At 39.5% G+C, this 13,485-nt stretch overlaps 1 protein-coding gene across 2 annotated transcripts; it reads right to left on the reverse strand.

Annotated features, from left to right (window-relative positions):
- Positions 1–1,148: 1,148 nt before the first annotated feature.
- Positions 1,149–13,160, reverse strand: LOC111273063 (high affinity nerve growth factor receptor; the record flags this gene model as incomplete). Of its 2 annotated transcripts, XR_015315938.1 has the most annotated exon segments (4): positions 1,149–2,902; positions 3,628–4,235; positions 7,787–7,855; positions 13,002–13,160. XR_015315938.1 is itself a non-coding variant. In XM_022854757.1 (3 exon segments), coding segments are annotated over 3 exon segments (510 nt in total), but the record flags the coding sequence as incomplete, so codon positions are not given.
- Positions 13,161–13,485: the final 325 nt, after the last annotated feature.

Consider the following 13,485-nt stretch of genomic DNA (forward strand, 5'->3'; position numbering starts at 1 on the left):
TTTGTATAATTTCATTCATCTATATCATATTCATTATACTCTATATATTCTTGTGGGCAGTTCACCTTTATGCCACTTTATATTTATGTACCACTCGGCCGCTATGGTCTGTCGTAGTGGTTGTACGCTACGCTTTTACGGGTAAACATTCCTGTTCATATATCCCCCTATGTGTGTTGAATATGTTCTATGTTATAGCTAGCTGATTACTGGTGATTTTCTTTGTTGCCTGATCTATTGGATTTTTGTTTTGGTTTTTCTGTTTGTCTCTCAGTTAACGATCTAGTTAAGCTCACGCATCTGATTTTTCTCTCTCGGACAGAAACTGTCGCATCGATACAATGACTAGACAAACGCATTACGTGGCACTCACTTGTCAATTCCCCTATTTGATATTGTTTCTTTGTTCATAATTCACAAGCACACAGATGTAGACCCACAGCTACCGTTTCTGCTCAGCTATTTAACATAGATGACATCCCTTCATGATCGTCTTCAATCAGCAGATCGATCAATCTTACAGTTTTATCAAATATCCGTCTTCCAAATTCACTCTAGGTGTGTGTGTGTGTGTGTGTGTGTGTGTGTGTATATATATATATATATATATATATATATATATATATATTCAGCAAACGTTTCATCATCTCCTTCCTGTAGATACTCATTGCCTTATCACTTTCAATTGTACAGGTAATATATACAATATATAGGCGCGTTTTGTGTGGACCCGTCGCCAGTGAAGACGGACGCTCATATCGGTAGCGTCACATAGTATTATTTCCGCTAAAAATAGTTTTTCCTTTGTGTTCCTGGATTGAGAGAGCAGTTTTAGTTTGCCTGCTTTCGTATGTTCCACGCCCGCATTTCTATATATTGACGCTGATATAGTAATGCAAAAGCGACTAGTTCTAGACGTTAGCGGAGCACAGAAAAACTCAAAAGCTTTGTTCTCTTTTTGCAAGCATGTGTGTATAATGGCGAATTAGTTAGTGGCATGTGCTTGTTTGTAGACTTGTGTCGGACCGAGGTCTCGTAACGACACAGATAAACCTAATTGCTACGCGCTAAAGGGTCAGGCTATGTAAATTAAACAATCTGTTGTATGAAAATGTTGCCAACAACCTGAAAACGAAAACCACGTAACGTATTTGGCAGATGCCCAAAGGCGAATCATGCCACGGAAACAGTTTGCCGTTCACCTTTATTCACAGCTAATTTTGTTAATAATAAACAATGACATAAACGATGGATGGCATCCACTCTTCTTTGTCGTTTACATACAGATACATCTCTTGATGTTTATATCACCCTTAATTTGCACCTCCATTATTGTTTAGTTTCGGATAGTCCTCGAAGACTAGCAACCTCAACTGTTCCACTTCGACTAGAGTAGATTGAAGTGGGCAACGTTAAATGTTTCGGGACAGTTTTTTTTTTATTGACCCAATGCTAAATCATACTGGTGTTAAACATATTATTTCTTTCATGCTTCTATTGATCTACAAGTGTCAATAAGACCAGAGCAACAATCTTTGGTTTTCTTTTTACTGTAGCTCATAAAGACCAAAAATAATATAGAAAATAATACTGTCGAGCGCTACAAAATCCCTTTTTCACCCCTTCCATTCAGCAACTCGAACCCCCAATGAGTTAATCGTTATGGCTTCATGTTTATTCATTATTGTTCTGTTCATTAAGACACGTATCAGTGTTCAAAGGCCTGCTAAGGATTACGACTCTTACTATATTTCAATGTCGGCAAATTATCATAAAAACAATTATTGCATTATTATCCTTTTTCCTAATCAGGAGTGACGTTTGACGTGACAAACGTCGTCAACTCAGTTTGGCGGTTTCTACAATCCCCTAACGTTCATCTCGTAACACAGACTTACAGAAAAACACATTGTAAGTTAAATCAGCTGACCACAAACAACTGGCAGCCTCCGTTGGCAAGGGTTACGATTATCTAGACGCAGCATTTTTTGTGCACTCTATAAGCACACATAATTATATGTACATACAAATCATTAAATTAACATTTCACAGCGCTTCTAAATAAAAACCTTTAACAGTTGTCGTCTTCGAGAATCAGCTCTGCGCAACGCTAGCGGAAAGGTCATCAATCAAAGTTTTCAAGCGCCTTCAGTGTTCTATAGGGTTTTCATTATTTTCTATAACGAGCGTGTCAGACAATGAGCTCCCACCGTTCAATCACGACAATAGAGTTGACACGTGGAGGCTTCATTGTTGAGGGTCATGGTGATCTATAGTGGACAATAGATTGGACTAACTAGATCGCAAAAACTAACGATGACGGAACAAGCAAATCGGCGTTTTTGCGTAAATATTTCTTTTGTCCTTTTTTTTGCCTTTTTTTTGTTCTAGCTAGGAGCCGCCATCCATCAATGACCTGTCAAGACAAAGTGCGAACCCAGCAAATCGAGCCGCGTGTAAACTACCAACGTACAAAGCATGAGGTCAAATCGATTCACTTACACATACTTGTTACCTAGGTCGCTTCAAGTTAACTGCGTTTCAGCCTATTGTCCTTAAACTTTAGGGCACTCGGTCATGGCTGGACAAAACATAAGTAGCTCATTGGCCTGTAGTAGCACATACTTAACTTGCATTGATACTTCATTTGGACGGGAAAGCACTTATCATCTCTGGCTAAATATTTCTTGATATCATGTATACCGTACGGGCTAGTAGCCACCTAGCACCTTTCACAGCAAACGAGCCGGCACATCTGCTAAACTTTGTCCTGTTCCCTGATTTTCATGTCGACTAGTCGAAACATTGACGTAAATACTACACCTAGACAATCCGCGTGCGTGCTTCTAAAATACTCCTGTTGTGAAGGCCTTATTTCGCCGCAGCAATCGACGTTGAAAGGCTAGAATGCGCCGAAAATGTACACACAAAAACGAGTACAATATCATAATCTTTGATATCAATGTGGGCTTTGAACACAGCCAACGACTTCATAACCTTCTCAATAGTTATTTTTTTGGCGAATATATGTACTATAATAGCATATCTCACGTTGTCGATGTATCTACCTTATTCGGTATTCTTAGCTGCCTAAATACATAAGTTACTGTGTTGTGTAATTGTGTATAAACGTAGTTGTAACCTAAAAGTCAAATTAGAAAAATGAAGATTTTTCTTTAGGCGTGTGTAATGAAGAGGTCAACCGAATAGTTGGGTGTGGAGAAAAAGGTGTAGCACTACACAGGTTTTGTGTAATTGTTATGTCCTTAACCACTCAGTCTGTTTTGCTTAATTAATCGGCAGAGCTCTGCGAAAATGTTTTAAAAAGTGTATCCTCACGTCGTTTGTATGAATCATACGTCTGATGTATGTATTATTTACACCGTGTACTTATGTTCGTCTCCTTGAGACTCCATTACCGGACAGACGCTATCGAATGTCTCAAAGCCACTCCTATACTTTCGGATCGCGCTGGAACCTGCCCGGCCTTACAGCCACCGTGATTAGCGTAAGTTTAATAGTTTACTAACCCCGTCCTTCTTGCCTGTTGGTTAACTTCCTTGTAAAGGGCTGTTTCATTTTCATCGTGCAATTTAGAGAACTCTTAAGGCCGTGCGACATACTTACGCATTGAAGATGAGGATGTATGGTCTAGTATTTGTTATTGTGTACGTGCTCCTAACGTAGGTCAGAACGTTAGGCTCTCCTTTAGGACGGTCTTTGCTTCGGACGAGGCGAAAGTTAACTATAAATTGTTAGAGCAATTAAAAATATATAGTAAATTTTTGTGATTCTTCAAAATTTGTCGTTTTGAATTTGGGTGCTTATGAACGCAAGCAACAATTGTATGAGTGTCACTATTAGCATCCTGAGGTTTGCTGGATCTACCACCTGTTAATGTAGGCGGCATTTATCGATGTGTACATATCAATTTTCTATTGTGTTTAACGGTTTTACAGATCAAGCCTTTTTTCCGACGGTCTCCGTCCCACTTCGTTCATGATCACACCGGTGAGAGGTTGGGTGTCGCCCGCTTCCATGCTATCCAATGGGTCTCTTTCAGGGTCCGCTTCGTCTTTGTCCTGCTCCTGTCCGGAGTCAATTTCAGGCTCAGGAATTTCGTCAACTAATGTCATGTACTGCGACTCATTCGTAAGAAACTGCTCTAGGCGCGTCCGAACGTCCTTGATTCGTGCTCGTTCATGTGGCTGTGGTCGCCAGCACGTCAACATCACCTGACAATGACGACAGCAGCAATATCAACAACAACGGCTATGTTAAAGTCCAGTTAAACAAATGGTAAAAACGAAATCATTTAATAGCGATACAATTTTGACACGGGAGCAGAGTAATATCATCACTATAAGAAACGACAGTTGGAATAGCTATAATCATATACGTACGTTAGAACGTGCATGACGGAAGATCACACACGTGCACAGAGGCGAGAAAAGAAGAAAAAGTACAACAGTACCGAATAACAAGTTGATTACTATCTCTCTGCTTAACGCTGGCAGCGGTGTGGCACAACACCATCGACGCTCTCGATTCGACCTATTGATTCTTGTGGGTCGTCTTCAGCAAATATCTAGTATTGTATTGCTGAACTAAAAAGCCCAACTATCTAAAAGCGTCCAAAAGTCATTATAGGAAACCAGTGACACAGATGAAAGTGACCCAGAGAAGTCCCGTAGAATTCAGTTACTATACATTACCAATTCTAAGAAACACGAATTGGCAATCGTTAACATTTTTTTACGATAACGCCAGGTCATTTACAACGGCAGTGTAAAGCAGAACTCCAGGAGAATCCCCTTCAACGGCTCTCATGTGTAGAATTTAAGTCCTAAAGTGGAGAGAACATTGCAGGAATCCTGCCAGCTCAATCTGGAAATGCTGAAACAACCTTATGTATAAAAACGTCTAACACCGTTTCCGAGTCGCCGCGACATCAAAGTATAATGTTTGCGTTATCAGAAGCAGTAAGTTCTAAATAATGAAATAGTCGCTGGGTTCGGTAGGGTCAGGGAGTATGTTTTATAATGTATTAGCATGCCATATGGAACGCTATAATTAAATGTTCGTAATAGGGTGTTGATACTTTCGTAATTGCCACTTGGTTGCTTTAAAGGACGCGTAATAAGTCGGTAATAACTGCAAGGAGACCAGTTAAATATTTTCGAAACATGAGAGGCAACTCTATCTATAGGGCCAAACCGCGCAAGATTCAGGGCAGAGATTGAATCTTTCTCTGGACGTCAGACGATCGCTAGGGAATATGTCTTCTTTATCTCAACAAAAAGAGGCGCAGCATGTCAGCAGTGATGAATTTCACAGCGATGTTCGAATAAAATGGAAAACATCCCGTAGTGGTAGGCAAACAATAACAAATCCACCAATGGAATACATGTAAAATATATATTGGATAGTAGGAATAGATATAACGGTCATGCTAAGTGTTTAGCGCATTGTGTAATGCCGAACGTCTGCTATAGACATGAAACTCGAAGTATTTTTAGTGAGGCAAAAAGGCGAAGGGGCACGTAATTACGCTGGTTCGTTATGCCGGCCCCAGGATCGCGAATCGGCTAAAGGTAGCATTAACAGCGTTCACCTGGACGATTCGTTGAAAGACTCGACATTTCCGCAGCCGAACAGAATGAATGTGGCGGTACACGGATGCGCGAAAGTGACAGGAGAATGACAGCCGATTGAACTTGCATCAGTCTTACTGAGTTGAGGAATTAAGAGAAATTTATCGGTAGTAATCTTACAGAGGTCAGTTGGACCGAGAGACATTTTGATAACTTAACGTTCATTTAACTCACCATTCTAGCCACCCAGGTAACTAGAACCAGATTACTTACGAACTGCCCTTTTTTATATCACCAGTTTTGTATCAATATGCCTGAAGGGTACAGCTCTAGTCAACTAAAATAGAGCAAAGAAGTTGTACATTGTAACCCCAAAAATTGAATGAAAGTTATCATGCACATTGTTTATGATGCTGGGAGGTTCCCCAATAATCTACTGGCTAAGGTCGTAGCGATGTAGATAGAGGTGCAGACAACGGAATATCAAACTAAACAAATCTTTTTAATAATTTTTATAACTTTTTTTGGATACAGATGATATTGGTAATTTCAAGAATATCTCAATACGCATGCTTCATTGTATCGCTAATTTTAGTGAATCCAAAGATGGTGAAAAGCGTTTACTTTAATATTACCTAATTAACTTTGCAAATTGAACACGCGTCTCACATTGGACCGATAAAAAGGTTGAAAAGGCTGACTGTCTTCTGCTATCGAGTAGCTGTGTCGCTTCGTGTCGAGCCATGCTCTGCCTTTTACACGCCTTTTTCACCTGCTTTTTAACTGGTACCAACGTGTTCTATTAATGATAGAAACGAAAACTTAAATTATACTCTCAACGAGGCTCAAAGGTAGTCTTTCTATGGAGCAGCGTGTCGATTGATAAATAATGAAATTTTCAGGCTCTTCGTACAATACTGCCCAAAACCCCGACACCTATAGCTTACAGCGGCGTACCAAGTTCACAGTGAAGCTACAAGTAGATCATAATCTTTAATTACACTCTGCTTGTGACCATTGAAAGAAAACTGAGTTTGCCATATAGTTTACTAATTTGTCGTTTACCAGGTCTTAGTTTGAAAAACTTTAATTTCTTAGGCAATGTATCATTTTGATTGTTGCAATAGTTAATTCCAATTGATTAAAATTGAACTGAGCATGTAAAGATTCAAAGGTTGCGCACGTTGGCCTGACGTAAATATTCTTGATCGTTACGTCTATTACACCGTTAAGTATTGCTACACACAACTGGGCCTTTTCAACACAAAACATGAAAAATATCTACGTTCGGTTCCGATGTTGGCCAAGCTCATAAGTTGATAAACAAATAGATTACCACTGCATCATCATGGGTACCAGGACGTGACACGGTATGGTATTAACCGCTCACATGCACCTTCTTCTAGGGGCATGTGTACACATGGATTAGCAATAGCAAACCCCTCGCATGCTTCATCGCTGTTGTGTGCTAGTAAATTCTGACATTCGCGCATTACCGGCTGGCAGAATAACGCTTACCAAGCTCGGTATGTGGGATCTTAATTAATAATTTCTGCTTTATAAACCATTATTCGATTGGCGTATATGACATAACTAGGATTTTTCTTAGTCGGTAATTTTCAATTGTGTTCTTTTGTGACGCTTTGGTCCGGTACTGAGCAAATAGACTCAACGCGACGACACTCTCTGCTAGCGCGCGCAATTTAAATTTGCAAGCTAATTTTTTAAATTTTCAATCGTGAGAAGAAAATTTACGAGGCAGTAGTTTTTTCTCTCACAGAGGTTTCTTATCGAGCGGTATCGGTCTACAAAAAAAAAAACCGTTAAAGCGGCAATTTCCCATTTATAGGTAAAATAATGATATTAGTACTCGAATGGCCAATTTTTTTAAATTCAATCATTAATTGCTTTTCCCATTCATGTGTTTGCTTTCACCCAATGCAACCACTTGTAAAGGTCGTTAGTGGGTCGGTAAATAAGAGGATGAGCGTGAAATGCTATGAACTCCTTCCGACGCCCACTCTCATAAGACATGGGCTCCCCTGGGGTGAAATTAAGTCGTTTACAGTTATCGCTCAAACAAGGTGCAGCACCTTCAGGAATTAATACACATACATAGAGCTTTCAGTATTTTTGTAATTATTATATATAGATTTAATGCTTCCAAAATTTCGGGCATAAATCGTAATTACCTGATAGATTTCGAGGGGACAATCGGCCGGTTGCGGTAAGACTGCGTTATTTGTAACCTGTTGGATTACCTGGATAACAACACGAAAGAGACATAAGTATGGCAGTTAACTAAATCGCTATTCTGTGATACCCTAAAAGAATATGCAACATCCCAAAAACGTCCTACAAAAATCTAAAAAAAAGGTAAGGTACCCAAATTGGGATTCTTTCTTATGCATTGCTTTGTAAAGGTGCATATATTCTTGGCAATAGATTCAACGAAACGTTTGCATATCTCAGAATCGTCGTTACTTAATTTAATTACCAATCAATCGCTTTGATTATAGCTTAATTCGGTTGTAAAACCCAACAAATAATTTTCAGAATATCTCTATTCTAATTTGCAATTAAGTGTTTTATAGTAATAGTGCGTCGAGCGATATCTATTGGTATAAATCCGCTTACGAGTCGTTTAAGTTCATTCCGTGAAAAAAATCCAGCTGAATTAAATTTTCAAAGGATAGCAGGTTAAGGCTCGTAGAGATGCAACGGTTTCAAATGCCCATTAGGGTTTAAACGGGCAAAAAAGTGCAAAAAGTCATAAAAATATTAATTTTCTATGCTTACCTGAATGATAATCTAATTAAGTATTGATATTGATTAACAAATAAATAATAAAAAAAATGATTAAGCTATTAATTTCTATATAGAAGAAGAATCCAAGTGTATTAAAACTAGTTTTTTGAGCCCTTTAAATTCAAAACCAATCGAAGACCTTCCCGTTTACCTCACTGAAATCTTGTTTGAGCTCTTCCGAAGCCGCATCAAAACATGCAATGGCGTAAACCAACGATTTTGGACAATGGAAGAAAGTCTTTGATCTTTTTTTAGGGATTATCTAATATAAAGAATTTAAAGGATAGCTCATTTTCGTTCGATACTGCGACAAGGACGCCGTGTTTTCAATGACGGCGAGTTTGTTAGTTGTTCCAAAAATAAAAAAACAGGTTTTTTCTGGTATCAAGAGTGGAGAATAAACTCCGCCCGTTACAACTAACAGCCCAGCAAACTTTATCTCTATTATACAATATGATAAAATACTAATTATTTGCAAAAACATTAAGGGGACATATATGTCAGACAAACATTATGAGCTTTTTTCCTCGACTTCCCCGTCAGTTTTTTACTTTACCTATCTTTAATACGCAAATGATTCTAGAAGTGAGTTTTAGTGCCTTACAAACATCAAAAGGACCACGCTGTCCATCAGTGCATGGCAAAGAAGGCATTCGTGGATTATTAATCATAGAAACGGGTCATTGGCTCGCAATACCTTCAGCGCATCATCGCTACACTACGGGTGATGTATATTATGGATCCTTAATTTTCGTGCCTTGTGTCCAGCGTCACTTGGCCTTAAAAAATTAGACTGACATCACACATGCACCTACCGTAAAACCGCACTGCAAAATAGCAACATAATATGTTAAAGCTCAATGCTACACAGTTGAGAACTGCAGTCATGAGAAATTTCTAACGCTAGAGCGTAAGAAATTCTTATGACTGCAGTTCCTTGATCAGTGGTTATATCCCTGCAGTGACTGTATTTACTTTCGCACATTGGCAAGGGAGTATTTTAGGGCAGAATCCAGCTTCAGGTCTTTACTCGCTTCCGCAGAAAGTTCTACAATGCAGTAAATACATCAAAAGCGGTTCGAGAAATCTAATGATCCAAAAGCGTATACTCTTCATTTTGTCCAAGCGTAACGACCCATTAGTATCATTTTAGAGGCTGGATAGATTTTGGCTGCTTTAACTAAATAATAGCGGCTATATATGCGCGAATGTAACGCTAGAAATAGTCTTTCCGAGAGTTTTCGAGAGTTCTCCGAAACCGATTTGACTGGTGCGTCCATCGGCACACGAGGACCAGTATGTGCTAAGGGCCCATTCAAATTTAAACTAGCAATATTATAAAAGCGCGAATGTTGTATGTTGGTTTCTGAGCATCGGGCAAAGATGTCTGTAGAAGCCATCATCAGCGTTGCCAGCATCATAAATAATCGTCTTCGCTATGCTAATGTAACACGTACTTATAGATAGCAGTGAAAAGAACGTCCCCGTAATGACGTCCTGTAAATGACACATGAATTCTAGCTAGGTAAGAACTACTTTGCGCCGTTCTTCGGAACAAGCCGCTCACTTTTGACAATAGTCAGCAGACCAATACGAGTTGCCAAAGATTAGACCAACATATTTTTAATCTGCACGCATGCAATCATAGACGTTACGGGGCTGTAATGTGCCATTTCTCTTCGTGGACGACCTAGCCATCTGCAAACAATTCGGTGCTTTGGTTATCTTCCGTCCTCTGTTGGTGGCAAGCGGATGCCTGATAGCATTTGCTATTGGCAAAAACGTTTGTCCTTAATGGACCAAGTTCAGTCTAGCTTTTAGTCCATTACTTTGATGAAGCAAAAATCGCACTAGTAACCAGGACCGTTAAAAAATAGTCCTATAATGTACTATAAAGTTAACCAAAGTCGTGATGCTACAAGGAGAGTAACTGTATAGTTTTAATCACTATTTGAACTGCGAGAAGAATACATCTTACAGCTAGCCGGTAATGCAATGGCTAAAAGCCAAGACTGGTAACGTAGATATAAGCCTCTTGGGTCAGAATAAGACATGAGTGAAGCTGGCTGCGTCTAGTTTCAATATACAGAAAACTGCCATTGTTGGCCGTGTGCTCCCCTGTGGAGCGAAAGACGCTCATTGAAAAGATAATAGATTAATGGCAAAACAGTAAATCGTATCTTAACGATCTTTGTACTAGACATCTATTCTAACTATAATCTAGAATACACAAAGACACATTATTATATAATTATATGGCAATTTTTACTTTATGTTAACGTAAAGGACAATTTGTTGAAAGATGCCTTCTAGAAGAATGCGGTATATGGAGGTAACTTGCGTTTTTAGGTCCAGGGGCTCTTGACCTGAAAACGCTCTAATATATTCGTTATCATGAGAGCTTCATTAAGTCATCATGGACACTTATTAATTGTACCAGTCTCGTCAAAAAGGTCTATCTCAGGTCCCTGCAGCGTTTTCAGCGTCATAACCGCAACGCTTGCTTTGCTCTCTGAGCAGCAGGATCAGTTAGTTTAACTGCATCCAAAAATGTACCAGTTCTAGGCTATTTTACAAACATTTATTTGGTCCTGGCTGAAACCAAGGTCAGAATAAACCGAAGGAAACCTAATATTTTCTTTATTTTCTAGACAGAGCCTAGAATTGTTCATCGGACAATACCCTCATAAACGTATTGACTGCTTTAACTGGAATGCCGTCAAAACTGGGCGATTTTTCACAGGTTATTTTGAAGCGCCTAGCAACTATTTAGCGGACACAATATTGCTTACCTGCATTCTAGCGGTAGCATTGCCTGTTTCTAGCCGAAGGTGTCCTTGATAACACTCTGATTTGTACCTTCGTGTTTTCAAGGACAATAAGAGCACAACGGCAGTGTCTGATATTTTATTCAGAAAAACTAGCATGCGTTACTTCGCACTCTCGGTGGTCCACTTATGTCACTGATAGAAGATAGAGATTGAGGAAAAGACCAGTAGACCTTTCAAAGATGCTAACTAATCATGATAAATTACGCTGCACAGGGGCGATGCTGGGCTGTGGACATCTATGTAGTCATGTTGCGGAAACAGGAAAGAATGCATGCCGAGTAAGGGGTTAAAAAAAAAGAATAATTTTGATATACACGCATAAAACAGGCAAAGCCAGATAGACATTATTTGATGATATGCAACGGTTGAAATATGATTTTGTTGTCATTTGAAGTGCCTCCTGAAGTATTTTTGATAGGGTAGGCGTTTGAGGCGTTACCCGAGTAGTCGCTGGATACGACCCTATGCCATAAATCAATGTAATGATGGTTAAGTTGGAGAACGACGTATGATTATGGTGTAGAGAATATACGATATGCTGAGTACATGAACATGTTCACATAAAATCGTGTGCGAAATGGGGCTAGCCTTGTGTGTGCCCCAAATGTAACTGATGTTCGAAGCGGTTCTTCAAAGTGAAGTTTCAAAGAATTGAGCCAGTTGTATTTCATAGGCGATCAATAGATACCAAGCGTTTCCATATAAGCACCGTTGCGTAAGAACTTCTCTTATTTTAATGGAAAGCTAGATGGAGAATTGGAAAAATCTGGACCAAAGTGAATACACGTCTAAGGTGAGGATCGTGCGACATAGACACCGTACCCCTCCCCCCTAACTAGAGGGGATACGGTGTCTAAGTTTAAAGATAAAGAGAACCCCAGCTGATTGAAAGGCTTTAGCTGCTACAAAGAGTGGCAGCTAGAACGTTACAAAAACTGGATTATCCTTGACTTAATATATCATGCGTACTTATTATAAACGGTAAACGTTTTTTCGTAAGGTACAGGACGGCAATTTGTGTTAATGAGCTTTGGCGCAAGGCGAGCAGACATGGGGTGAATCGTCAACTACTGGGTTTAAACCGTTCAGTTATCATAACGGAAGTATCCATGAAGCTTACTAAAACCGCAAATTTTATTCAATTTGTGTAATGTATTTTAGGATGTTCTCGATAGATCAGGCATTGAGTAAGTCACAGACCACGTTGGTACGTCATGAAAAACGAGGTAACTAGATAAGAAAGCAGCGGAAGCTCTAGCATGTGGTATACGCTGAAAAGCTTAATACTAATAGCTGAGATAAAGTTAGGAAATATGGTCCTATTTTGTAGCGGCTGCAAGAATTAGCTTCGACCAAGCTCAGCTGGCTGAGTTTTGCAATGTAAGTGTAGATAATTGAATAATTGAAGACGCTGTTTCATAAAGTTGGACAAAAAAAAAGCTTCACAAATGTAAGGCTGGGTTTGCTTTCAGATATCCCTGACGAGTTTAGGTAGCAAAAGTATTAATAAATCAATTTTTTTTTCAATTGTGATCTAAATGATTGGCTCGGGCTAGACGAAAGGTCAACTTGCACGACTGGATAATAAGAATCAGACGGCTTCCTCAGTTCGGTTGGCTTGTATGGCAGATTCTGGTGACTATTACCTAAGGGCCATGTCTTTAAATTCGTATGGACTGAAAAAGATTTGACCATACAAGTAACTTCATTAGCCAAGGTTGGCGTCAACATGTACATATAAGTTTTATTGCTGTATATATCTACTAACCTCGTAATTAGTGTGCTCATACCAGGGCTGCTTTCCATGTGTGAACACCTCCCACAGGACGACACCGAAACTCCAGACGTCTGACTCGACACTGAATTTGCGGTATAGGATGCTTTCCGGCGGCATCCACCGGATTGGTAACATCGTTTGCCGTCCCACCTATAACTCAAAGTAATGCTGAATAACATTAGCGTTGATAGTTGCGGTCGAAGTTTGCAAATGGCAACGGCATCTACAGCCGTACGCATCAGGTGGCCTGAAGCTCAATATAGATGCCAACCAGCAGAGTTGAGCACTTAGACTATCTATGGTTATGATGTTAGGCAAGACTATCATGTATGCTATTCCTTTGATTTTAGCGAACAATCACCGTCACAAATATCTTAATTTAAAAAATCTCTCTCAGTCATTCCTTCCGTAAAGCTTCAAAACGGCTTGTCTAAATCTAACGAGTGAAATAAAAGAGGGATACGCAGCGGTACAA

The sequence above is a fragment of the Varroa jacobsoni genome, unplaced genomic scaffold (assembly GCF_002532875.2).
Source record: "Varroa jacobsoni isolate VJ856 unplaced genomic scaffold, vjacob_1.0 contig04596, whole genome shotgun sequence".
In the NCBI taxonomy this organism is placed as follows: domain Eukaryota; kingdom Metazoa; phylum Arthropoda; class Arachnida; order Mesostigmata; family Varroidae; genus Varroa; species Varroa jacobsoni.